Genomic DNA, 26,475 nt, shown 5'->3' with positions numbered 1-26,475 from the left:
TTCTGATACATGACCATGGTATCTTAATTTATTGAGATTTTCCTTAATCTCAAAATACTTTCTAATTTCTCTTGTGATTTCTTCCTTGACCCATAGATTATTTAGATGTGTGTTCTTTAATTTTGAAATATTTGTGATCTTCCTAGATACACTTTTTGTTACTAATTTCTAATTTAATTCTGTTGTGGATAGAGAATATACTCTATGTGATTTCACTTTATTTTTACAGAGGCTTGTTTTATGTCCCAGCACACAGTCTCCCTAGGTGAATATGAACCTGAAAAGAACATGCATTCAACTAGGTATAGTGTTCTATACATCAATTAGGTGCAGGTGGTGGATAGTGTTATTCAGATCCTTTTTGTCTTTCATGATTTTTGCTTAGCTGTTCCATCACCTGTTAAAAGTGATGTTAAATTTCTCAACTATGACTGTGGACTTGTCTATTTTTCTCTTTTAACTCCGTCAATTTTTGCTTCATGTATTTTGAAGCTCTTATTAGGTAAACACACACTGTTATGTCTAGTCAATGACTTGACCGTTTTATCATTATGAAAGATCCCTCTTTATAGTGCATGGTGAGAAAACTATAAGACACTGATGAAAGAATCAAAGGTGAACCAAACAGATGGAGAGATACACCATGTTCTTGGTTTGGAAGACTCCTTATTGTGAAAATGACTATACTACCCAAAGCAATCTACAGATTCAATGCAATCCCTATCAAACTACCAATGGCAATTTTTACAGAACTAGAACAAAAAATCTTAATATTTGTATGGAGACACAAAGGACCCCGAATGGCCAAAGCAATCTTGACGGAAAAAAAAAAAAAAAAAGGAGCTGCAGGAATCAGGCTCCCTGACTTCAGACTATACTACAAAGCTACAGTAATCAAGACAATATGGTACTGGCACAAAAACAGATATATAGATCAATGGAACAGGATAGAAAGCCCAGAGATAAACCCATGACCTTTGGTCACCTCATCTATGACAAGGAAGAGAGGATATGCAATGGAGAAAAGACAGCCTCTTTCAATAAGTGGCACTGGGAAAACTGGACAGCTAATGTAAAAGAATGAAATTAGAACACTCCCAAACTCCATACACAAAAATAAACTCAAAATGGATTAAAGACCTAAATATAAGACCGGACACTATAAAACTCTTAGAGGAAAACAGAGGAAGAATACTCTTTGACATAAATCACAGCAAGATCTTTTTTGACCCACCTCCTGGAGTAGCTGAAATAAAAACAAACATAAACAAATGGGACCTAATGAAACTTAAAAGCTTTTGCACAGCAAAGGAAACTATAAACAAGACAAAAAGACAACCCTCAGAATGGGAGAAAATATTTGCAAACGAATCAACAGACAAAGGATTAATCTCTAAAATATATAAACAGCTCATGCAGCTCAATATTTAAAAAACAAACACCCCAATCAAAAAATGGGCAGAAGACATAAATAGATATTTCTCCAAAGAAGACATACAGATGGCCAAGAAGCACGTGAAAAGCTGCTCAACATCACTAATTATTAGAGAAATGCAAATCAAAACTACCATGAGGTATCACCTCACACCGGTTAGAATGGGCATCATCAGAAAATCTACAAACAACAAATGCTGGAGAGAGTGCGGAGAAAAGGGAACCCTCTTGCACTGTTGATGGGAATGTAATTTGATACAGCCTCTATGGAGAACAGTATGGAGGTTCCTTAAAAAACTAAAAATAGAATTACCATATGACCCAGCAATCCCACGCCTGGGCATATACCCAGAGAAAACCATAATTCAAAAAGACACATGCACCCCAATGTTTATTGCAGCAGCACTATTTACAATAGCCAGGTCATGGAAGTAACCTAAATGCCCATCGACAGACAAATGGATAAAGAAGATGTGGTATATATATATGATGGAATATTACTCAGCCATAAAAAGGAACGAAATTCAGTCATTTGTAGAGACGTGGATGGACCTAGACTGTCATACAGAGTGAAGTAAGCCAGAAAGAGAAAAACAAAAATCATATATTAACACATATATGTGTAATCTAGAAAAATGGTACAGATGAACTGGTTTGCAAGGCAGAAAGAGAGACACAGATGTAGAGAATAAACATATGGACACCAAGGGGGGAAAGCGGTCGGGGGGGAGAAGGGGGAGAGATGAATTGGGAGATTGAGACTGACATACATACACTAATATGTATAAAACAGATAACTAATAAGAACCTGCTGTATAAAAAAATTTAGTTTAATTTAAAAAAAAAGAAATATCCCTCTTTAGCTTTCCTAATTCTGTCTTGAAGTCTGTTTTATTGGAAATTAATGAAGTCACTCCAGCCTTCATAACCTTAGTGTTGGCATGCTATATCTTTTCCTATCCTTTTACTTTTAACCTGTCTTTATAATTAAAGTGTTTCTTAAAGAGAACATATACTCAGGTCTTGCTTTTCCTTTAAAATCCATTCTAACTTAGTCCATTACCATTTAATGATGGTCTACCATTTTGTACATTTTTGTTTTTTCCCTTCTATTGTTTTGTTTCTCTATTCCTTTTTCTTTCTTCTTTTTTGCTGCCTTCTTTTAGATTATTTGGATAATTTATCTATTGGCTTCTTAAATATAACTCTTTGCCATGTTTTTAGTGGTTATTCTAAAGATTAAAATATATGTGCTTAATTTATGTATCTGCCAAGTATATATTATGCCAGTGGTCCCCAACCTTTTTGGCACCAGGGACTGGTTTCGTGGAAGACAATTTTTGCATGGACAGGGGGCGGGGGTGGGGGATGGTTCGGGCGGTGATGTGAGCGATGGGGAGCAGCAGATGAAGCTTCGCTCGCTCGCCTGCTGCTCCCCTCCTCCTGTGCAGCCCAGTTCCTAAGACGGGATGGGGACCCCTGTATTATACTATTTCACGTTAGATGCAGTAATGTTGCAATTACATAGGTCCATTTACCACCCCTCCCTGTCCTTTATGCTAGACTTGTCATATTATGACATCAATATAACACAAGATTATGCAGGGTGATGTTATAATTTCTACTTTAAACAGTCATATATATTTTAAAGAAATTAAGTATAAAAAGTATTTTAAATTTATTCAGATATTTGCCACTTCATTCCTTCCTGAAGGTACAACATTCCATTTGCTGTATTTCCCTTCACTGTCTGGAACGCCCGCCCTTTGGCATTTCTTTCCAGCAGATCTTCACTATTACAAATTGTATTAGCATTCTTTTATCTGAAAATGTATTTTGCCTTCTTTGTTGAAGCATATTTTTGCTGGGTACAGAACTCTGGGTTGACAGGGTTTTTTTCCTTTGTGCCCTTTAAAAACATTGTTCCACTCTCTTCTGGTATCCATAATTTCTAAAGAGAAATCCATGAACACTCAAATTATTGTTCCGCTGAATGTAAAGTGTCATTTTCCTCAGATTGCTTTCAGTATGTTCCCTTTATCTTTGGCCTTTAGTGGTTTGTCTAATGATGTAAATAGGTCTATTTTCATCATATTTATCCTCCTTGGGGTTTGCTGAACTTCCTGAACCTGTCAATTTATAATGTCTTTCACCAAATTGGGGGATCATTTAGCCATTATTTCCTCAAATATTTTTTTCTGCCCCATTCTGTCAGGTTCCTGAGGCTCAGCTTATTTTTTTTCAATCTTTTTCTCTCTTCTTCAAATTGGATAATTATTACTGTTCTATTTTCAAGTTCAGAGAAACTGAGAACACGGGGAATATATAATTAAATTTATTATGGCAATCTTTGATGGGTTATTGCAAACTAGACAAAACCTAAAAGAGACATGCCAGTCTAATTTTCAAAGGAAACTGTACTAATGAAAGATGACCTATATACCAGATGAAATTCAAGGAAATACGGAAATTAGTATTGTTGAGCACATATTACTACTATTGACACCAGTATAGTAAGGAACTACACTGGCATTTTCATATATACCATTTAATTTAATCCAGATCACAACTCATTCATACAGGTGTTATTGCCCATATTTTAATAGTACAGAGGAACAACCAAGTTAAGTAAGTGGTCTCACTAGTAAGCTCAAGAACTTGAACTTAGGACTCCTATTACAGCACTTTCCACCGTACATCTCATTTACAATTTTTCTTAGAAAATCACTAAGAATTAGACATGTCAGCCAGTCTGATTTCTTTTTTTAACACCATTAGTATATACGTAGATGTTAGAAGTATGGGGGATCTAGTATATTAGGATTTCAGCAGCATCTGTTGGAGGTATAGTATTTGGGGCTAAGACTTAAGGCTCTTGAGACAAATCTTTTAAATGCTGCTTCTGCCATTTTACACTTTTTGTGGCTCTGGCCAAGCCATTTAAATTCTCTAAGCAATAGCTCCCTCATCTCTTAAAATGGAAACTATAACATATGTATCTCATAGGGTTTTGGTAAGGACTGAATAGGAAAAATGCACAGTACCTGCCATGTAGTAAATGCCATATTAATGTTAGGTATTATTACAACATCTCTGTGGACAAAGATGAAATAAATGTAAAATAATTATATATAACATAATGAAATACTATAAATAACAAGAAATATTATTAGCCTCATCCTGTTCAATTTTCCAATTTTCTTCTAGAAAAGAAATATTGTAATGGAATCACTAAAGATTTATACAGAACTGTTGGCTCAAAAAGAAATATGCTTATTATTTATAATAGGAAAACACTGGAAATAACAGGAATGCATTCATAGGAGATTGATTAAATAAATTACGGTCAAACTATATGCACCCAGTGAAAGACATGTTTTCAGCAAACCATTTGATTGAATGAGAAATGCTTATTTCATATACAATATAATCACGATTTTACATATGTGTGTAGGAGGATAAAAGACTAGTATGAAATACAGCAAAAGATTAATATGATCTCTTTTTTTAATGAATTTATTTATTTATGTCTACATTGGGTCTTCATTTTTGCGCATGGGCTTTCTCTAGTTGCAGCGAGCGGGGGCTACTCTTCATGGCAGTGCACGGGCTTCTCATTGCAATGGCTTCTCCTGTTGCGGAGCACAGGCTCCAGGCACGTGGGCTTCAGTAGTTGTGGCACGTGAGCTCAGTAGTTGTGGCTCACAGGCTCTAGAGAGCAGGCTCAGTAGTTGTGGCACACAGGCTTAGTTGCTCCGCGGCATGTGGGATCTTCCCGGACCAGGGATTGAACCCATGTCCCCTGCATTGGCAGGCGGATTCTTAACCACTGCGCCACCAGGGAAGTCCTAATATGATCTCTTATAGGTGGTGAGGTTATAGATAATTTTCATCTCCTTATTATAAGTTATTATATTTCTAAGTTTTCTATAATGAAAAAGAATTCTTTTATAGTTGAAAAATATTTTGAGAAAAATAAATTTGAGTAGTTTTATGCATCGTGACTGGCTTTCTATCAAGGTTTCTGGTCCTTCAAACCTAAAATTTTGACCTCCACCATGGAGATATAAAGAAATGTTTATTACTGAAGATGCTTAGAAAAAAGATGGCATAGAAATAAGGAAGACCATAATAGCTATCTATAAATATCTTAAACTATCTTAACTAATTAACAAATATCTTAACTATCATCTGGGAGAAATGTAAGTTTTCTCTATCTGGATCCACGGCCAGATTTCCTTTTTGTTTGTAATAAGATGGGTTTAAAAGGACCCTTCCTGGGAGACAGCACTATCCTATGATGACTGGGATGAGCTGCCTCAAGTTATAAGAGACCAACACATATTCATTAACTGAAATGAATGGGAGCAATCTGCTCACCATCAGGGTGCTCAGACATACCCGAAGAGGGCCTTCGGGCAGGAAGGAGAGACTGGCCTTTCAGGCACCTCCCAGATCTAAGAGTTTTGTGATACACTCTTGGTCTGATTTCGGGCTTAGTTGGTGTCAAATCTTCATTCTATCCCAATTATGACAATAATGGAAAATGTTTTTCTGTTTCGTGGCAGTTTTCCAGGTGCCACAGTAAAAAAGTGAAACTGCCTATAATCTTACAAGGACCTGGAGGGAGTACTCCAAGAAGATCTCTAAGGACCTTAAACACTTGGGAGGTACTTATGCTTTGCATCAAAAAGAAGAGAAGAGAAGACAAGGCAAGGGAACAGAGGAACAAACAAAACGTGAACTAAGAACTACAGGGGGCATTTTAATTGAGCTTCTAAACAAAAACCAATTTCCTGTAAGACAAGCTCTACATACTACATTCACAAGCCTGGTTGGCAACATCCAGGTTTCTTGTATTACCTCCACAAATAACACAGAATGTCAAAAATCAAATTACATTTCATTTTGTTTAAATTCTAAAACGAGAAGGTGCCGTAACATATTTTCAGAAGTAGGATGGGCACTAAAGATTACAAATTTAAAACTCCAGGAAAGCTGGGAGAAAGCCACAGCTTGTATAAATCCTCCACCTCAGACCCCCCACCGTCGTTCAAGCAAAGGTGGCCCATACTTCCCTTCCTGGGCAGATTCTACACTCTCTCTATTAATGAGCCAAGCAAGCTTTCAAGAAACTTCAAAATCTAAAATGTTGGCCAAGACCTCATCCGGGACAACTACATACCTGTCCAACTCCTCCTCTGCCAGGCCCACCACTGCCGCTCCACCCACTGCACCTCCCCAAGCACACCTAGGGCTTTGGTGAACAGAGGGGCATTCATCACAGCTGAGTTCTTCACTCCATGGTGTCATCTGGCTCTTAGATTCTAGGTGTTTGAAATGGAAGCAATCCCAGCAGAGATTTTTCCTCTCAAATGCTGCTCATCTCTAATTGGAGACACTTGAATAACCACCTGGATGATCACCCCCCGCCCAAGACAAAAGCTGCTTAGTTTAACAAGCGTATGGAGCCCACCCAGGTTTCTCTGGGTTCCAGAAGGGAACCACAGTTACTCAGTCACCACAATTATTAGTCTGGAGAAGTCTTGAAATTCTGAATGATGCTGAGTTTTATGAATAATACACATATACTTTGACGTGACACCTAACAACCAAAGAAACATGGTGTAATCCATTTGACTGCACGGTACTCCTACAGAAAGCATTAAGAACTTACCTCATGAGAGATAAACTCAAGTCCCCACTGCCTTAAATCCTTTGGGAATGAGGCAGGGTATAAGAAGACCAACCAGTCAGCCTGCCATTAAGATATAACTCCAGACACAGAGAACAAACAAATGGATACCAGAGGGAAGGGGGGGCAGGGGGATCAATTGGGAGATTGGGATTGACATATATACACTAGTGATACTATGTATAAAATAGATAACTAATGAGAACCTACTGTATCGCACAAGGAACTCTACTCAATGCACTGTGGTGACCTAAATGGGAAGGAAATCCAAAAAAGAGGGGATATATGTATCCGTATAGCTAATTCACTTTGTTGTACAGTAGGAACTAACTCAACATTGTAAAGCAACTATACTCCAATAAAAATTAAAGAAATAAAAAATAAAGCATATGCCTATTAAGAAAAATAAAAGATATAACTCTCCCCAGTCAGCTGGGCCTGAGTGTTCGTTCTAAGGACTTTGGCCAGTGGTCTTGACACCCATGCCCTGAGGAACCTAGGCTCCCCAGCCCCATTTGCACAGCAGGGTATTTCATTTGAAAGGGGCTTTATTGCTTTGAAAAGAAAATTAAGCCATGGATCTAGTACAACCCTCCCATTTTACAGAGGCCCAGAGAGGTTCAGTGCTCCACCCAACGTCACAAAGCTGGTGCGTCAAAATGACAGAGATAAAGTTACAGCCTAAGTTTCCAGGGTTGTTGACGCTGCCACCCTACTGTGTAGTTTCATTTTTAAGTAAATTCTATATACTCATATTATCCAATTTTAAACTGTGAAAACTACATTAGCATCCAGGTGACCTCTGGAAAAAGGTAGGTGCAGACCTCACCATAATTCCTTCCCCTTCTCTTGTCTCCCCTACCCTTCCCACATCTCAAGGAAATACTTCCCTGCCAGGCGATGACTTCATCACCTTCCTTCTCACTAATTTGAATACTCTTGTGGCAGAGCCAAACAAAAAATGAAAATGATGAATGACTCCCTGTGCAATGCAGAAAAAATGTGGTGTTTGGGATCTCAACGTGATGGAATACCCCTCATGCAGAAACAGAACATGCTTCTACCCAAAACAAAAAAAGCAAAAACAAGGGTATTTCAGAGCTTCAAGTACGTCTGGCCAAATGGTAGGTGTGCAAAAGATTTTAAAGGAGCAGATGAACGCAAATCAACCCTCACCTCGAAAACAGGTAAGTGTTTTATTTGAAAGAAAAACAGAAGTTTTTCTAAGTAAATCACAAAGCAAAGTCAGGGGAGAAATGGTAATAGGGGAGCGGGATGCTGAAGAGGGGCAAAGAGATAGCTGCTTGATTGTCTAACACATTTACAGATTTTTACCAAGAGACATTTTTTAACCCAGAGCTCAGCCTCCATCTTCTCACCACATGTATACCAGTGAGCAGGCAGACTTGAATTATCTTGAACACTAAATTCTAATCATACTTAAATTTTTTTCCACATATAAATTAATGTTAATTCATAAACTGAGTTTTGGGGTTCTTTCTGTGTTTAGCAAAGTGTTTAATTTTTAATTGATATATATTTGAGACATAACACTGTGTAAAATCAGGGTGTGCATGTTAATTTGACACATTTAGATATTGTAGTATCACTGCCATTGTAGCAATTATTAGCACCTCTATCATGTTACCTAATTATCATTTCTTTTTGGCGATTGGAATAATTAGGTTCTGGTCTCTTGGAAGTTTAATGATTATAATACAATATTGTTGTCTACATCCACTATACTGTGCGTTAGATCTCTACTCGGTGCAAGTCTATATCCTTAAGAAACATCCACTCTATAGCCCCCCACCCTCCAGCTCCTGGTAACCACCACTTTACTCTCTGTTCTTATGAGTTTGGCTTTTTTAGATTCCACATATAAGTGATATCATACAGTACTTGTATTCCTCTGTCTGACTGACCTCACTTAGCATAATGTCCTCAAGGTCTAGCCATATTGTCATCTAACCAAGTTTTTAAAATGCTGTTTTCTTGTCGTACATTTCTTGCTGCATTAGAACCTTGGAACATATTCTCAGTCTTCATTTTTGCTATTTCCAAACAGGTGGCCATCAGCAGTCTCCATATGGGAAAAGCGCCTATCTTAGTCGGTAGGCAAAGGGGAGATTAAACCAGCACTTGCTGACCACCCACCCAGTCCATGTCAGAAGCTGTTCGACAGGCTTTACACTTCCCTATTCCCTTTGACCCCCGCGACATGAGTGGCACCCCTGAATAGGCATCACTACAGTTTATACATTTTAAGATGAGAAGTCATGAAATTCGTCCAGGCCAGTAGCCAAGGCCTGTGCTGCTGTCAGCAGCCCATGCTAGCCCGCCCAGTGTAAGGCATATTTCTAAGAAGCTCACTCTGGGTACCCCAACGTCATTTAAATGGCCCTGTGGCTAAGAAATAACTCCTTTGCACTCTACAACTGCAGCAGAAAACACCCCACCCATCAGAAGACTCAACTCCCTTCTAAACTATAGTTAATAGTCTTGGCTTTCTCCCTAAGATAAATCTAGACTGAGGAAAAGAAACTTGCCTGTCACCATCTTTATTGACTGCCTTTTCTAGCCACAGACCTTGCTTTACCTTGCATTACCTTTTGTGGTCTTTTATTACTGTTTAACTATAACAGAGACATTTAGACTATATCAAATATAAAATCAAGCACTCCTGCAGAGTAATAAATATCAGAGATGTTTAAGGAAATTCAAGAGAATGAAACAATATCAAATCCATGCATTCTGACTGACACAAAGGTTTAGGGCTCTCGAGGAAGATATGGGTAATGCACAAGGCATACCCATGGGACTGATAATTACATTCAAATTGCTGAAGTTTTGGCTCTTTTGAGCTGACACTTGTTACCTATGAAAATGATAAAGTATTAAGATCTAAATAAAGAGAAAGTTTGGTTAAAAAAAAGAGAGAACTGGCTGCACATATTTTAAGGGAAACACAGAGACAGTCAACTATGTTTTCTCATCTTTCAAGAAAAGCTGGACTCAAACAAAACATTTTTCCCAAAACAATAACCAGTGATGAGCCATTGTGCTTCTAGTATGATGAGAAAAAATTGTCAAAATCTTCAACAAAAGCTCAACCCCAAGAAAACGCACATCACGCTCTTGAGCCAAGCTGACACTGATTCGTTTCACGGGTGCTCACAGCACCGCCACTGGAAGAATGCATTGGTCAAAAAAGGTCAAAAAGAAAAAAAAGAAACGTATCTAAGGCTTAAATAATAAAGAGAGATCAATAAATATGAGCTATGCTCTAAGAGCTTTGCAGATGTATTTCAGTACAGCCTCACCCTATCCTGGAGTGGAATGCAGGCTTCTGGAGGGAAGGTCCCACATCTACTGTATCCCCACTGGGTGCCAGGGCCTAGTGCAGAGTCCTGCACATAGCTGGTGCTGAAGAGAAATTAGCAGAGTGACTGAACTTGGAAAGAAAAGAAAATTAAAAAGCTGAGACTATTACCAGCTACTTCATACAGATAAGGAAATGGAAGCTTGAAAGGTTACTGATTTGCCCAAGGTTATTCATGCAGTAAAAGGCGGAACTGGGATTCCAACCCAGGGCAGCAATACTCCATCCTAAGCTCTAAGCCCCTAGGTCAAACCAAGATACTTCACCCTGAGTCATGTGAAATGAGTGAATGTGGGGAACTACGCAGTTTCTACAAATACCTCCCACAATGGATACCCTACCATAGGATCTATTTTTTACCTAAAAGTCTGGTATACCCTTGAAATATTAAGACAGTCACCCACCACTGAGAACATGCAAAAGACTGTGCTGGGAGTTTGGAGAATGGTTCCAGGGGAAGGGCTTCCACTGTGTTCCAGACCACAGGAGAACCAGAACGATGGCTGGGTGGCTTCTCCAAGTGCCCCGAAGGGTTTCATCACTCGCATGGCATCAGCTTGATGGTCACATTCAGTCTCACTCTTCCGTACCGTAAAACTTGGGACCTTTCAGGTTGTTAAACGTTGTTCAACATTGAGAGAAAGACAGAAAGAAGGTCCAATTCTAATGAAGATGCTATCTTAATAGAACACACTGTTAACCATCACAAAACGGCAAGCATCATAATGTTTGCCTTACTTAAAAAAAATTAGTTACAAAAATGTAAAAATAAACATCCTAGAACACTAAAAAGTAATATGGAGATATTTCAGGAAAATAATAGGCCATTTTATAATTCAATTCCAGGAGCTTGGCATGTGAAAGGTTAACTTATTCAGGTGTTGAATTGAGACCAAAAAAACGCATTTGATAGAGAACTGGCCAGCATAACTCTTTAGTCATGACCACTAGAGTCAAAGGCTGGAGTTATATTCTAAACCTTAATTTAGAAGTAAGCATTAAAATGAAGGTTTCTTTAAAATTCTCCAATAATTTTCACTTTAAAAGTACCAAATTGGCCTATAAAAAGCTCACACTAATTATTCCAAAGCAATCAACTTCTTAAAACCCCTTTATTTCACAATTAGGCTAACATCCCATTAATTTGGGACACTTACCAATGTATTTATTCTTTGCTCATTACCTATGTGCACATTAAGAGTGCACCAATAACACAATACAGGCATTAATATGTAAAACATCAACAAAAGCCATCTGGAAAGCTAATGAATAATCAAGGGATTTCAAATTTAACTACAGAATTTTCCCTTAGAATCTCTAGGACAACACTGTCAAGTTCAATCTACTCACTCCGCCTCCAGAATCAATTTTTCAAACCTTATGACAGGTCTAATCGCTTCCACCTGTGTCTCCAGCTTGACTCTTGACTGGCATGCTACCAGCCAGGGTGGAAATGTAGACAAAGACCCCTATTAGGATCCGGCTGTTTCTCTACTGTGAGGTCACTCAGCCATTAAATTAGTTCCAGTCCAATTTCTGTCCTCTCAGGCCTCAACTTCTGGGGAGGAGGGTGCGCAGTAGAGCGAGTTAGGGGAGCAGAATCAGAAGGGAAGAAAGGCAGAAAGAGATGTTTGGGACTGACTAGACACATATGCATAGAGGTGAAAACCTGGGACTGGCCCCAAATTGTGAAACAAAAATACCGTCTTTCTTAAATGATGCTGGCTATTCTCCCCAGTGCAATTTCCCCCTAATATATTTTTAATGACTTTATGGAATTGGTTTCCATTTCTTTCCCTTTGCTTGTAGAAAGTCAACTGTTTCCAAAGCAAGTTTTCCTCAACTAACATGAAGCTAGTTCACAAAACCATTTCAGCCCTCTAAAGGCACTGGAGGCTACTGAGAGCCAGAAAGGCTTGGCGGGGTATAGGATTCTGACTCCAGGATCATTTGATCAAAGGGCCTGGGGTGTGTCTAGCGCCCAGGTCTCACAGTTAAGAAAAGCAAGGCCCAGGAGGGTGAGACTGTCAAGGTTACATAGATAGTTGGTGATAAAGTCTTAAGTTCCAGCATTTCCCTACCAGACTGTGAGCTTTAGGCATTAGGGACAATGCCTGACACAGTAACTCTCCCAAAACTTCACTGATCAGTCTACTTCTCTCCCAGCATCGTGTTATCTGCTGCGCCTACTTCTCTCTTTCTGCCCGAACTACCAGGCTCAGACCAAGGGTGCAGAGATCTGTGTGAACTCACTGTGCACTGGGATCTGCATCTTCCAACGCACTGTGAGGCAAGGACAGTACACTTCCCATCATTCTCTCTCCAGTGCCTAACACAGTGCCTGGCGTACGGCAGGCACTCCGTAAATGCTTATTCCATGTATGATGAAGGCAAACTTAAGCCTGAAAAATCAAAGGACTTAAAACAATGGTTAGAAGATAAACTTCCGTAATAAAGGAATCTAAGTTACTCTTTACAAATAAAAAGTAGCCCATCCGTGGCCAGTTCAGTCGGGATGTACAAGTATGCAAAGGGAATCAGTATAAACAAGTTTGTGTTCATCTGGCTCACCACACACTGTGGCTTCACACATAAGTCATTTCCATACCCAACAGAGGCTTGGTGCAAGTCGTCAAAAAAGATACTATCAGGCTTCCCTGGTGGCGCAGTGGTTGAGAGTCCGCCTGCCAATGCAGGGGACACGGGTTCGTGCCCCGGTCCGGGAAGATCCCACATGCCATGGAGCAGCTGGGCCCGTAAGCCATGGCCGCTGAGCCTGCGCATCCGGAGCCTGTGCTCCGCAACGGGAGAGGCCACAACAGTGAGAGGCCCGTATACCGAGAAAAAAAAAAGATACTATCAGTCAAATAAAAGACGATTCCACAACTGTCACAATGACTCAGTTACCCTAAACCCAGTGCTCCAAGGTCTAGCTTTCCCCCTTCCCGCCTTCCCCACAGATGAGGGCCAATCATCACTCATCAGGAGATTGAACAAGATGTGCAGCACTCCTGACCAAACCAGGGCAGAGGGGGCACCTGGAGGTGCTTGTCCAGGAGTGACGAGGGATGAGCAGTGGCCCATCCACACCCCCTTGTCTGGAAGGCCCCACCAACAACAGCTCACAGTTTCAAATGGCTTCCTGGGTCTGTAGCTATAGGACTGACCATGGAACACAGTAAAGTTCACTGGTCCAGACAGTGTACTAAACCCATACCCCTGGGTCTCTACCAACCAGCTGAGCTAACTGGTCAGAGGGAAACCTACCAGGAAATAACACAGGAGGAAAAAAAAGAAAGACCGCCTAAGTCAATCAAAACCAGCATTTCATCCAAAAGGTGTTACCCTGACAACAGAGTAGAAAATGCATTTCATGGTCAGAAATATGTGTCAGAAAAAAGGACTGGGATGCGGGATACAGGGTAAAATTACCTCTTCCAACCAGACTTGGTTGGGTGGCACAGCCAAGTCAGACTAGCGAGGAAACATCACTCATTCACATGGTTTTCGCGCTTTATTTTTGGAGGGGGAGTCCACAGTACCTTGACGTAATCGGCAAGCAACTCCCGTACTTCCCTCCGCCACTCCTCCCCACCAGAGCTCTTTCCCCTCCACAGAACCACTAACATAGCTTTAAAATTCACAGGGTGGAGCAGGAGGTGATGGTAGTGGTGGTTCATGGCTTCAAGACCAGCGCGCTCCCTTATCCAAAGGTCAAAGGAAAGCTTTCAGTGCCACCTCAGTGCCACAGGAGCTTAAGCTGGGTTTGTGGTCAAAGAAGAAAATATATCCTCCAATAACCTGTTAAAAGAAAAATTTCCAAATCCTCCTGGATTTATAATAACACAAGAAAAATACCTGTAATGGCACTGAACAAGCAGTGAAATAAAACCAGAGTTACCTGTCAAATAATTATTTCCACCTATGATTTCAAATTTTGCAAGCATTGGGGCCATCATAATGTATATGCTACCTAAAGGCCTCCTGCTATTTTTTTAGGAGTCCAACACACAGAAAGTACATGCTTGTTTCAAAGACTTCTAAGCGTCCTCTACTACCTACCTCCCCTCCTCCTTGGTAACAGAACCCTAATATCCAGTGGATTCATGGGTGCCAAGTATAAAGACCACAGTTATTTCTTAGCCTTCTTTGTAGGTTAATATGGTCATGTGACTAGGTTCTAGCCCTGGGATATAAACAAAAATATCATGAGCAACTTCTGAAAGAGTCCATAAAGAATGGGGGTGGGTTTCCCTGGTGGCAAAGTGGTTAAGAATCTGCCTGCCAATGCAGGGGACACGGGTTCGAGCCCTGGTCCGGGAAGATCCCACATGCAGCGGAGCAACTAAGCCCGTGGGCCACAACTACTGAGCCTGTGCTCTAGAGCCCACGAGCCACAACTACTGAGCCTGCGTGCTACAACTACTGAAGCCCGTGCCTAGAGCCCGTGCTCCACAACAAGAGAAGCCACTGCAGTGAGAAGCCAGCGCTCCACAACGAAGAGTAGCCTGCGCTGGCCACAACCAGAGAAAGCCCATGTGCAGCAACGAAGACCCAATGTGGCCAAAAATAAATAAAAAATAAATAAATTTTTTAAAAATATTAAAAAAAAAGAATGGGGGCACACGCTACTATCCCCTCTCCTTCTGCTTACCGGCTACAATGAGAGGGAATATAAATGAGTGGGTCGCCTCTTGGACCACTTGCTGAGAGTGACAGAGCAACTCAACTGGGTCCTGGACACTGTGAGCCACACTCAGCCCTAGGCTGTCCATCTCAGTCCATCTCATATACAGTAAAAAACTTCGATCCTATTTAAGCCACTTTAATTGGGGGGATCACTGTCTCACACAGCTGAACCTAACCCCAACTGACCTAGAAATTGGTACCTGAATGGGATGTGCTAGGGCTTAGATCTTGTGCTCATCACAAGAAACAGGCCTAACAATGCAGAGGGGGTCTGGGCGGGGGCAGCTGGCAAGGACATGGGTCTCACAGGTTCACCGCTAATCAACACTGTCATGCAGCAGCAAAGCATTCAATCGAGGCCTGGCCTTCGGTAGCTTGGGAGGTAGAGCACTCGTCTGTTAGAAGCTGTATCATTATAGGGAAAAGCTCTGAAAACAAAATGTCAGTGTTTGTCAGAAACAGGAACAATTCCACATACAATAAATTCTGTTACCTAGCATTCTACACACTGGTGTGATGTATGAAATTAGTCGATACATATAAAGTACATAAAAGCAGTGTATGGAAGATAAAAGCTTTCAATACCTATTAGCTACTATTATTGTTGTTATAACCACAACAATATACTGTTTCCATAAGAGTAGCTCATTTATAGGATCAAATATAATGTTAGCTGTAGAAATGTCTTCACTCTTCCTCTTAGAAAATAATAATCAATATGTTTCATTTACCTATCTCATGACCCCTTTGTGGATAATTCTGGGAGCTTTTTGACACCAAGGTGACCTCTTCAAGTTCCTTGTAAAAAAAGGCTACAGCCGCCCAGGAACCTCTCACCAGCCTCGCTGACTCAGTAGGCTGCAGTGAGTACCTGTCTCTTAGTGTTAGGAAGGAACCCACGTGTGCAGTGGAAGAGGACATCTATGATAAGTCATGGTGAAAGACGACTGCTTATTCAACATCTGCTCTGTGCGAAGCAGAGCTTCATCAGTAATCATCAAAGCCATTTTACCATCCACACTCTGGAGACTAGACAAGAAAAGAAACAAAGATTCCTAAATGCTCTTTGGAAAAGCTGAAATGTTTCTCTTTTGTAAAAATAACAAGCTTTAACCCTACAGAAGTTTCCCGACTCCACTATTGTCGAGCTCAAGCACACTTTTACAGACCCAAGTTGCTTAAGGTGGAATTTTCATTTTTCAAAAAAAGTTCAATATCAAAACTGAACTTACAGATATTCAAGCGTAATAAAACTTATTTACACGGCATTTCTTTTCCATCCTACAACACAGCCTCACCGGGGTATAAGGAAACCTAACCATATGATTACACAGGAGCCTTGGTCTACCCACCCTAGCAAGGCACTCACAGCCCTCTTGGTAATACACTGCCCAAACTCAACAGCAATAATCTCAAAGTTTCAAGATTTCCCCAACACAAAATATTCTTCACTGTTGTCCACAAAAACAGCCAAAATGGTCTGGAAGTGCCAACGTTTTTCCATCTGAATTTCACCCCCCAAAACCTTTTGTTAAATATTGTGTCTCATTTTTTATTTGGAAAATATGATTATAATGGGTCACCTTTTCGATATAATATAGTTCACTGCAGTAACAAAAGATTATCACAGAATTTGTACAAGCAAGTAATAACTGCTCCATACAAATACAGGTGTTTTCTTCTCTACAGGGATTCAAGGGATTGGCAGGGGGAGGGGAGTAGAGGCAGGAGAGGATGGGAACACTGAAAGAAAAAAAAGAAGTACCTATGACAACACGAAACAACTCGGGCAACAAGAACTGTTCATTACCATTGCTCACATTCCCCTTCTTACTTCACCTCCTCACTCTGCTAATTCCCCCATAATATTAATGCTTTTCCTACATCCTATACGTACACTAAAATTGCCATTTCCATGACTGTGAGTATGACAGTCATGAAATCCTAAAATGATCTCATCAGTTTATATCAACATACTAGCAAATCCAGAAATTATTGTTAAGAAGAAAAGCCAAAATACTTCCACACGTTCCATATGTTGAACTACGTATCTGTCTAATTGTGCAGTCCCGCAGGTGAAAGTGTCTAGAAACTAAATGGGGGGCTGGGGGGTGGAGTCTTACATTCCTTAAATATTAGTCCCATGTTGAAGGAAGATGCTTTTCTTAGTCACTCCCTCTATAACCCTCCTTTTTAAACTATCTATCTCAACATAAGAGTATTACCTAATACTGACTAATTTGGAGTTTAAAAATTCCTTTCATCTGTTTTCCATTTTTAAACCTTTAATCAAAGTCCATGAAACAGAAGGAATAAAAAGGAAAAGTTGCAATAAGAGTAAATCTTGAACATCCAAATGGGATTACAGAGTGCTTTAAAAATGCATTGGATAGGAACATACCAAAACAGGTTTTCAAAGTACAAAGCTCTAATTTATTTAATTTAACACAGCTTACATGTCATTCAAATTTGCTATCCTAATGCTCCTGCAAAACATCTTAAACTGGTTATAACATCTTAACACTGATTATAACAACACAAATGTAAAGCGGTAACATGAACACCCGTGCCACCTGCTAAACATCTTTTTTCCTAATGTTCTTTTTTCCAAAGACATTCTGAAAGGCCAGATTAAAGGAAGAGAGTCACAAAGCACAAAAATACCCCATTCTTTAAAACACAAATCTTTGACCAAAGAACTTTAATTTCTTTTCCTGCATTTTAACTCCTCTAGGACAGGGTACTCCCATCTTGCTAGTGCTTTATTAAGAGTTATCGTTCTAAATCTCTATCCCTCTCACCCAGCACTGGTTAGAGAGAACGATCAACATAACTGGATTCCTCCAAGCAGGTAGAGAAGCCAGCCTGGCCAGAACTTACCCGTCCAGAAGATTCATTGTGGTGGTTGTCACTTCAGCAAACAGAATTACTTTTCCAAGTTTCTTTGTCTGCAAATTTTGTTGGTAGATCTCAAAGTTAAAATTTTCTGATGAGAAGGTCTCTATGTCAGTCACCACAGGTATAGCAGATGGGGTGATTTCTATTTCAGACGTGTAGGATGAAACGAATTTAAGGGAGAGCTTGCTGGATTTTATTACTCCTTCAGCATCCACATGTTTCCCCAGCCACTGCATAAGAGGATCCCGGATTTCCTGTGTCATAAAGAAAGAAATGGAAAGGTCATAATTTGGCATTATGTTAGATGATGGTAGCTTTTCCTTAAAATGCCATTTTGGTAATATAAGAACGTCCTAATTCATGACCAATAAAAGCTAGATTAACATAGTCTGAACATATAAACTATTATACAATAGACAATAAGTAACTAAATATACCTATATTATAAAAATAAACTATTCAGAAACCAAGATCCAGGGAAATAAGTACATTTCTATCCTACACTAACTATATCCTAAATTCTCAAAAGTCCTCTCCAGTTCTAGAGTTCATTAGTGATTCTCTAGTCCTCTATGAATTTTACAGAAAATTTATAACTTTATATTTCCACCCTCAAGGAAATTCATTATCGCATCTGGGGAAATAAAAACCTAGGTGAAAAGTCACAGAAGACAAAGTACTAAGATACTAGAGAATTCGCTCTCAGCCTCTGCAGGACCTCCACCTCCTCTCATAGACAAGTTGACCATCACCAGCCACTGACGGGTTACCAACAGTGAAAGTAATGGGGTACCCAAAGAGGCTTTTCTCTTTGCCTCCCCAAGCAGGGGAGGGCAGAACCACAGGAGATATTATATAACCTAGTACAGAGCTCTCTACCCACCCTCCCAAGAGGCTGCAACTTCCACTTGGACCCTGAAAGCCCCCGGGGCCTCCTCCTGGGGTGGAGCATCAGGGGGTTGGGGGGAGTCAGCATCCTGAGAGGCCAGCACAAAACATACTAAAATCTGTCAGTCACAGTAAATGCTGCTCTGGACTCCTGGGCCACCTTCATGCAAATGCCAGGCACTTCCAAAGAGGAGATGAGTCCTTCTGTTAATATCAGGGGTCTGTCCCAAAGCTCCACGTGCCTAAGAGAAGCAGCTTCAAAGATGAAATGTCATTTAGCTAAATTCTATTAATGAAGCTTTAAAACTCACTTCCAATTTGCAGAAAATACAGAGGTTAGAGGAACAAGTTAAATGGCTTCAAAGGAAGTGATCAGAAGAAACCCAGAGGGTGAGACATATTACAGCACAAGAATCTTCAAGTGTGTGTGTGTGTGCACGTACACACACGCACGTGCTGGCGCAGAGTGTCCAGGCAGTCCTGGGAGTCCACTTCTGCAGGCAGCAAGAAGGCAGAAGAGGATGACAGGGCAGTAAAAAGAGGACTGAGAAGTAACCAACAGCCTGTCTGGGGAGGGAGAGAAACTGTAGACCCCGAGGACAAAACACTGCCAAGGAATTTCCTCTAAAGGAAAAAGAAGAATGGGACAGTGGCTACAGGGAGGAATGAAGTCAAAACAGGTTTTGTTTGGTTATTAAACGAGAGAAATAACAGCATGATTTTTTTTTTTATGACAATGTGAGTGGTCCCATGGAGAAAAGAAAACAGGTAAACAGGTTTTCCTTGAAAGCAGAGCCCTTTATCCATTGGGATGGACAGGATTCACATCACCTCTGGGGACACCAGCCCAGCTACCCCACTGGATCGCAGCCCTCCCTCACCCCTTGCTGGCTACACAGCCAGCCCTGGGAATTGATCTACACTGCCACCACCCTGCTCCAAAGCCACCCACAGTTGGGAGTCCTGGCGCTGGGTGCTGGTGATACCATCTTCTGATTCCTTCTATCTTCTCTATAAATAGGAAGAAAGGCTCAGCCAAGAGTGAAAAGGAGGAAGGAGGTGCTGGAGGTTTGAGAAAGGAGAGTGAGAAAATGAAGGAAGCAGGGAAGATCGTATGCGCAACCAGAAGCATTCAAGGTCCATCTAAGGTTAGTGCTTCTGAATTCAGAGTGAGCAGTTGGCATGATTTTCTTCTTTTCTGCAGCCACACACAGCTACATGCTATACGAGACAGGCACAGGGGTGATCCTGCTTGAACGAGCACCAGAAAAGTCATTGGAAGAGGTCAAGCTGAAGTGAGCCACCAGGAGTTACAGCACTAACTTTCCATCCTTGCACAAAGAACCAAGAAAAATTTTAAATGGAATATTCCCTGTTCACCATTAATTCTTTAATATACACTCTACTGGAGTAAGAATAAAAATGAATAAATTACAAAAGTAACCCCCTATTATGTGCTGAATGTTTGTATACCAAAAATTCATATGTTGAAATTCTAATTAATCCCCAAGGCGATGGTATTTTGAGGTGGGGCCTTTGGGTATGATTAAGTCATGAGGGTGGAGCCCTCATGAATGGGATAGTACCTTTAAAAAACCAATCCCGGGGGCTTCCCTGGTGGCGCAGTGGTTGAGAATCCGCCTGGCGATGCAGGGGACACGGGTTCGTGCCCCAGTCCGGGAGGATCCCACATGCCGTGGAGCGGCTGGGCCCGTGAGCCACGGCCGCTGAGCCTGCGCGTCCGGAGCCTGTGCTCCGCAACGGGAGAGGCCACAACAGTGAGAAGCCCGCGTACCGCAAAATAAATAAATAAATAAAAATAAAATAAAATAAAAACCAATCCCAGGACTTCCCTGGTGGCGCAGTGGTTAAGAATCCGCCTGCCAATGCAGGGGACACACGTTCAAGCCCTGGCCCGGGAAGATCCCACATACCGCGGAACAACTAAACCCGTGTGCCACAACTACTGGGCCTGCACTCTGGAGCCCGCGAGCCACAACTACTGAAGCCCGTGCACCTAGAGCCCGTGCTCCACAACAAGAGAAGCCACTGCAATGAGAAGCCCACACGCCGCAACGAAGAGTAGCCCCCGCTCACCGAAACTAGAGAAAGCCCGCATGCAGCAACGAAGACTCAATGCAGCCATAAATAAATAAATTTATTTTTTTGAAAAAAAGGCAATCCCAGAGAGATCCTTCACCCTCTCCACCAAGTAAGGACATAGCAAAAAGATGTTTGCCTGCAACCTGGGAGAGGGCCCTCACCAGAGCAACCATGCTGGCACACTGATCTCAGACCTCCAGCCACCAAAAGTATGAAAAATAAGTGTCTGTTGTTTATAAGCTGCCCAGTCTACGCGATCCTGTTTTAGCAGCCTGTATTGACTAAGACACCCCCAAACCTCAAACCTGGCCATTAGTTATAACCAACTCTGCTCCTTAAACTTTAGTCAATGCCCTTAAAGTATAAAGCGAACAAATCCAAATTTCCTTCATCACATTCCCCAGAACAGCTGGATTTCACAAGGGCACTGCACAGGCTAAAGATACATCAGTGAATAGGTTAAATCATAAAAAAAGAGAGGGAAATAATCTGAACAATAAACACTTCTTAACTAACTTCAGTTTTCATTAACTCATTAACTGTTTCATTAAGAGTTTTCATTAACTCATTAACTGTTTCATTAACAGTTTTCATTAACATTAAAGCAAGAGTTAAACAGTTATTCAGCAGGCGTAGGCAACGTGAATCCCCCATTCAAAGTCTGTGAAAATCAAGATAAAACCAAAAAGAAACAGCTAGCACCAGGTAGACCTTTCAGACAGGAATAAAGCAGGGAATTTCCTATGGAGCAAATTATCCAACTGGCCATCATTCATTCATCTAATAAATTGTTTGTTTTTGAAAGCAACACTTAGAGATGCACAAATATGCAAAATAAATTAAAATTGATGTAAGCAAGGTATATGAGGGTTTTTTTTTTAATACTTCTTTCATATAATCTTTCAGGACTTAATCAGAGCCAAGTAAGTTATTCAGAAAAAAGAGAATCTAAAAAGATATAAAACAAGGCATGGAACTTATTAAGAAATATAACTGTATACCACCTATAATTCTCCTAAATATTTATATTCAATATAGTCAAATGCAACTGTAAGCAGTCAAGTAAAACCGAGTACACATGGGTCGTCCATCCCCATTATCCCTAGACAGGAGAATAAAACTCTGGTCACAAGAAGTATCAAAATTACGACCTGTCTGATGCAAATCTGCCTGGTATGTCCTCTCAAATGGACTTAAGTTACAATGATGACTTCAGAGCTACAGAATTAGCTGCTGTCACAAAAGTAAAAGGAATTAATTCATGATTCGTGGTTTAACTCTACCAATGACCACTAAGGCGGTGTAGAAATGCTATTGAAGAAAACAGTTTGGAGCATATATATCAAGGTAAATGGGTTGGCATAAGTAGTATTACCAACCCCCCACTCCCAAGTCTACCTAACTCTATAAACACAACTATCGGAGCATGCAAAAATGTCACTGCTTTAGGGAAGATTTCTCCGACCCACAGCCTGTCCCAGTCTAAGTTAGGACTCTCTTTCATAAACTTAGTGACTTTATAGCACTTTTCAAATTGTAATTCCATAGTTTGTATAATCATTTACTCAATGTCCCACTGTCTTGCTAGAATGTAAGCTCCATAAAGACAGCAAATGCATGTTTCTGTCTGGCTCACACTGTATCCATGGCACCTGGTACCAAGTCTGGCAAATGCTGCATGCTTAATAAGCATTCATCATATAAATGCATTAAATTCCTTACCAAACACATCCCACAAGTAAGAAACATAAATAGGTATATCAAGAGGGAAAACCCAGAAAAGGCAATGCTAAGAGATGGCCTTGAAATGGATACACAGCATCAAAAAGAAATATGAAATCGTTGAAGTCAAATCAGTCCTGTTGAAAATAAAACAACTGCTATCAAATTCCACTCCAATAAAATTCATTAAAACCTTCTAATTAATGTTATTTTTTTAACATTTGAACTTCAAGAATTTAGTATTTACCTTTCTCTAAGATTTCAGGCTAATTAAATACAATTTAGGTGGAACCAAAAACAACATTTTATAGTCACATAAATGTTGGCCCCTTTGAACCAGCCACAGCACTAGGGAAACACTAGCTATTCTCAAGGAAAGTGAATGTGCCTTTGTTTCCTATTGGGACATGTTGCACACAACATGAAAACTCCAAGGAATCCACCAAAAAAGTACTAGAACTAGTACTTTTAGCAAGGTTGCAAAATACAAGGTCAATATACAAAAACTGGGTTTATTTCTAGCCATGAATATCCGGAGTCTGAATTTTTTTAAATACCATTTTCAACGGCATCAATAGATCTGAAACATTTAGGAATAAATTAAAGTATGTGCCAGAACTGTACACTGAAAACTACAAACACTACTGAATTCAAAATTGAAGAAGTCCTAAATAACTGAAGAGATATACCATGTTCATGGATCAGAACACTCAATATTATTGACGTCAATTCTTCTCCAAATTGATCTATGGAATCGATGCAATGCCAATCAAAATCCTAGCAAGCTCCTTCTAAAACTTACATAGATATAGAATAGGCCTAGAATGACCAAAACAATTTGGGGAAGAAAAAAGTTGGAAGATTTACCTATCTGACTTCAAGATTTATTATAAAGCTGCAGGGATCAAGACAGTATGGTATTTCCTTACAGACAGACATATATTTCTAAAAACAGAACAGAGTCCAGAAATAGTGCCACACATATATGTTCAGTTGATTTTCAACAAGGTAATTCACCTGAAAAAAATCATCTTTTCAATATATGGTGCTGAAACAATGGGACACACATATGCAAAAAACCAAAAAAAACCCCAAAACACCTTGACCCTTACATGTATACCAAAAGTAACTTGAAATGAATCACAGACCTAAATGTAAAAATATAAAACTTCTAAAATAAAATACAGGAGAAAAACTTTCTGATCTTAGGATAGGTAAATCTTTTCTCAGATACAACAAAAGAAGCGTGAACCATCAAATTAAAAAAAATGATAGGGCTACCCTGGTGGCGCAGTGGTTAAGAATCTGCCTGCCAATGCAGAGGACGCGGGTTCGAGCCCTGGTCTGGGAAGATCCCACATGCCACGGAGCAACTGGGCCCGTGAGCCACAACTACTGAGCCTGCGCGTTTGGAGCCTATGCTCTGCAAGAAGAGGCCGCGACAGTGAGAGGCCTGCGCACCACGATGAAGAGTGGCCCCCGCTCGCCACAACTAGAGAAAGTCCTCGCACAGAAATGAAGACCCAACACAGCCATAAATAAATAAATAAATTTATTTATTTTTTAAAAAAATGATAAGCTGGACATTATAAAAATTAAGAACTCTAAGAACTGCTGCTCTTCAAGGGTTAATGTTAAGGAAAATGAAAAGACAACAAACTGAGAGAAACTATTCTTAATACACATATCTGACAAAGGACTTGTATCCAGAATGAAGAAAAAAAAAACTCTTAAAACGTAATTATAAGAAAACAATTCAACTTAGAACATCAGCAAGAAGATTTGGCCAAATGAAAACACCAGATGGCCAATAAGCACATGAAAAGTGCTCAACATCATTTGTCACCAGGGAAATACAAATGAAAACACACCCGTTAGAATGGTTAAGTTTTTTAATTCTTTTTTTTAAATTAAATTTATTTTTTATACAGCAGATTCTTATTAGTTATCTATTTTATACATATTAGTGTACATATGTCAATCCCAACCTCCCAATTCATCCCCCTCCCACCACCACCCCCTTCCCCGCTTTCCCCCCATACATCCATACGTTTGTTCTCTACATCTGTGTCTCTATTTCTGCCTTGCAAACGGGTTCATCTGTACCATGTTTCTAGATTCCACATATATGCGTTAATATACGATATTAGTTTTTCTCTTTCTGGCTTACTTCACTCTGTATGAGTCTGTCATACAGAGTGAAGTAAGCCAGAAAGAGAAGAACAAATTTCTGAATTCTGACAATATCTAGTGTTAGCAAAGATGTGAAGTAGCTGGAGCTCTCATACATCACTGGTGGGAACATAAAATGGTGCAACGATTTTGGAAAACAGTTGGCAGTTTCTTATCAAATTAAACATACACTTGCCACATGACCCAGAAATTCTATTCCTAGGTATTTAACCAAGAGAAACGAAAACACACATCCAAACAAAGACTTATACATGAATAGTGGTACAAACTTTACTCGTAATATCCAAAAAATGCAAACAACCCAATGCCCACTAACAGGAGAATAGGTAAGTTATGGCATAGCTATACAATGGAACACTACTTGGCAATAAAAAAGGAATTAACTGCCCATATAGGCAACAAAATGAATGAATCTCAAAAACACAAGGCTGATTAAAATAAATTTTTTTAAAATTTAATAAATAAAATAAAATTTAAAAAGATAGAAGAGTATGTACTGTATGATTCAATTTAGATGAAGTTCCACAAAAGACCAACCTAATCTATAATGATAGAATGCAGATCAGTGATTGCCCAAGGATGAGCATGGGGGTGGGAGAGTGGATGAGGACTGAATGAGAAACAGAGTAAGAGAATTTTGTGGGATTCTGCAAATGGTCTCTATCTTGATAGCAACGACGGTTACTCCAGCGTATATGTTTATCAAACCCTACACATAATTAAGTGCATTTTCTTGAATATGTCATCCCAAAGTTGATTTTTTAAAGCAAATAGCAACAATCTTGTGCAACACTAAACAATGACTGAAGTCCAGGAGACTCTATATTCACTAATGTCCAAAAAGAACGCCAGTGTCCCTACTTCTGAAGAAATTAATGCTTAAATTTATATTTAGTGCAAATACACACACAAGTGGCTACTCCATGGTTAGTTAACATGTCATACGGGGAGTGTAGCAGATGTACAGAGATGTACAGTATGCTATGTCCAGTCACATTAGAGCCATTCCACCCCATCACTTGTCTTATCTGCTAAATTTTATCCATCTAAACAAGATTCAATGGGTGAAACATAGCCACACCTCTGATTCAGCATTGGATTCAAAATATTTATTGCCAACTCTGTTTGTGTTTTGGTGCTCCTTTTCCCAAGAAACACCAAATAATTGATCATAACTTTTAAAGGTTTTCTATCTCAGAGACACATTTGCCTCATTGTAAATAATCAGATGAATTGCGCTTCAGTTATATCATTATAAGTTGCTAGGCAACATTATAAGTTTACAAGTGGGTAAATCAGAAAATGAATCTACAAAGACATAGAATACAAGCTCTTTTTATGGGTGTTTTCATTCTCAGTTAAATATGAGAGGAAGTAGAAGAATTTATATGAAAATTTATACCAAAAGAAAAAGTTCTTACTAGTGGTATTTTACAAACAAAATATTCACAACCAATTTCACATTCACTCA

The 26,475-nt window shown here is 39.9% G+C and overlaps 1 protein-coding gene across 3 annotated transcripts in view; it reads right to left on the bottom strand.

Moving 5' to 3' along the window:
• Window positions 1–26,475, bottom strand: part of HLCS (holocarboxylase synthetase) — a 196,701-nt gene that overhangs the window by 122,873 nt on the left and 47,353 nt on the right. For all 3 annotated transcript variants that reach the window (XM_082840106.1, XM_082840108.1, XM_082840107.1), the window contains exon 6: window positions 18,081–18,352. In XM_082840106.1, coding sequence (XP_082696232.1) covers window positions 18,081–18,352 — 272 coding nt within the window. The remainder of the gene's footprint in view (window positions 1–18,080; window positions 18,353–26,475) is intronic.

The sequence above is a fragment of the Leucopleurus acutus genome (genome assembly GCF_964270905.1).
Source record: "Leucopleurus acutus genome assembly, chromosome: 5".
Taxonomy (NCBI): domain Eukaryota; kingdom Metazoa; phylum Chordata; class Mammalia; order Artiodactyla; family Delphinidae; genus Leucopleurus; species Leucopleurus acutus.
Note: the sequence above shows the minus strand (reverse complement) of the source record. Positions and strands in the feature narration are given on the sequence as shown.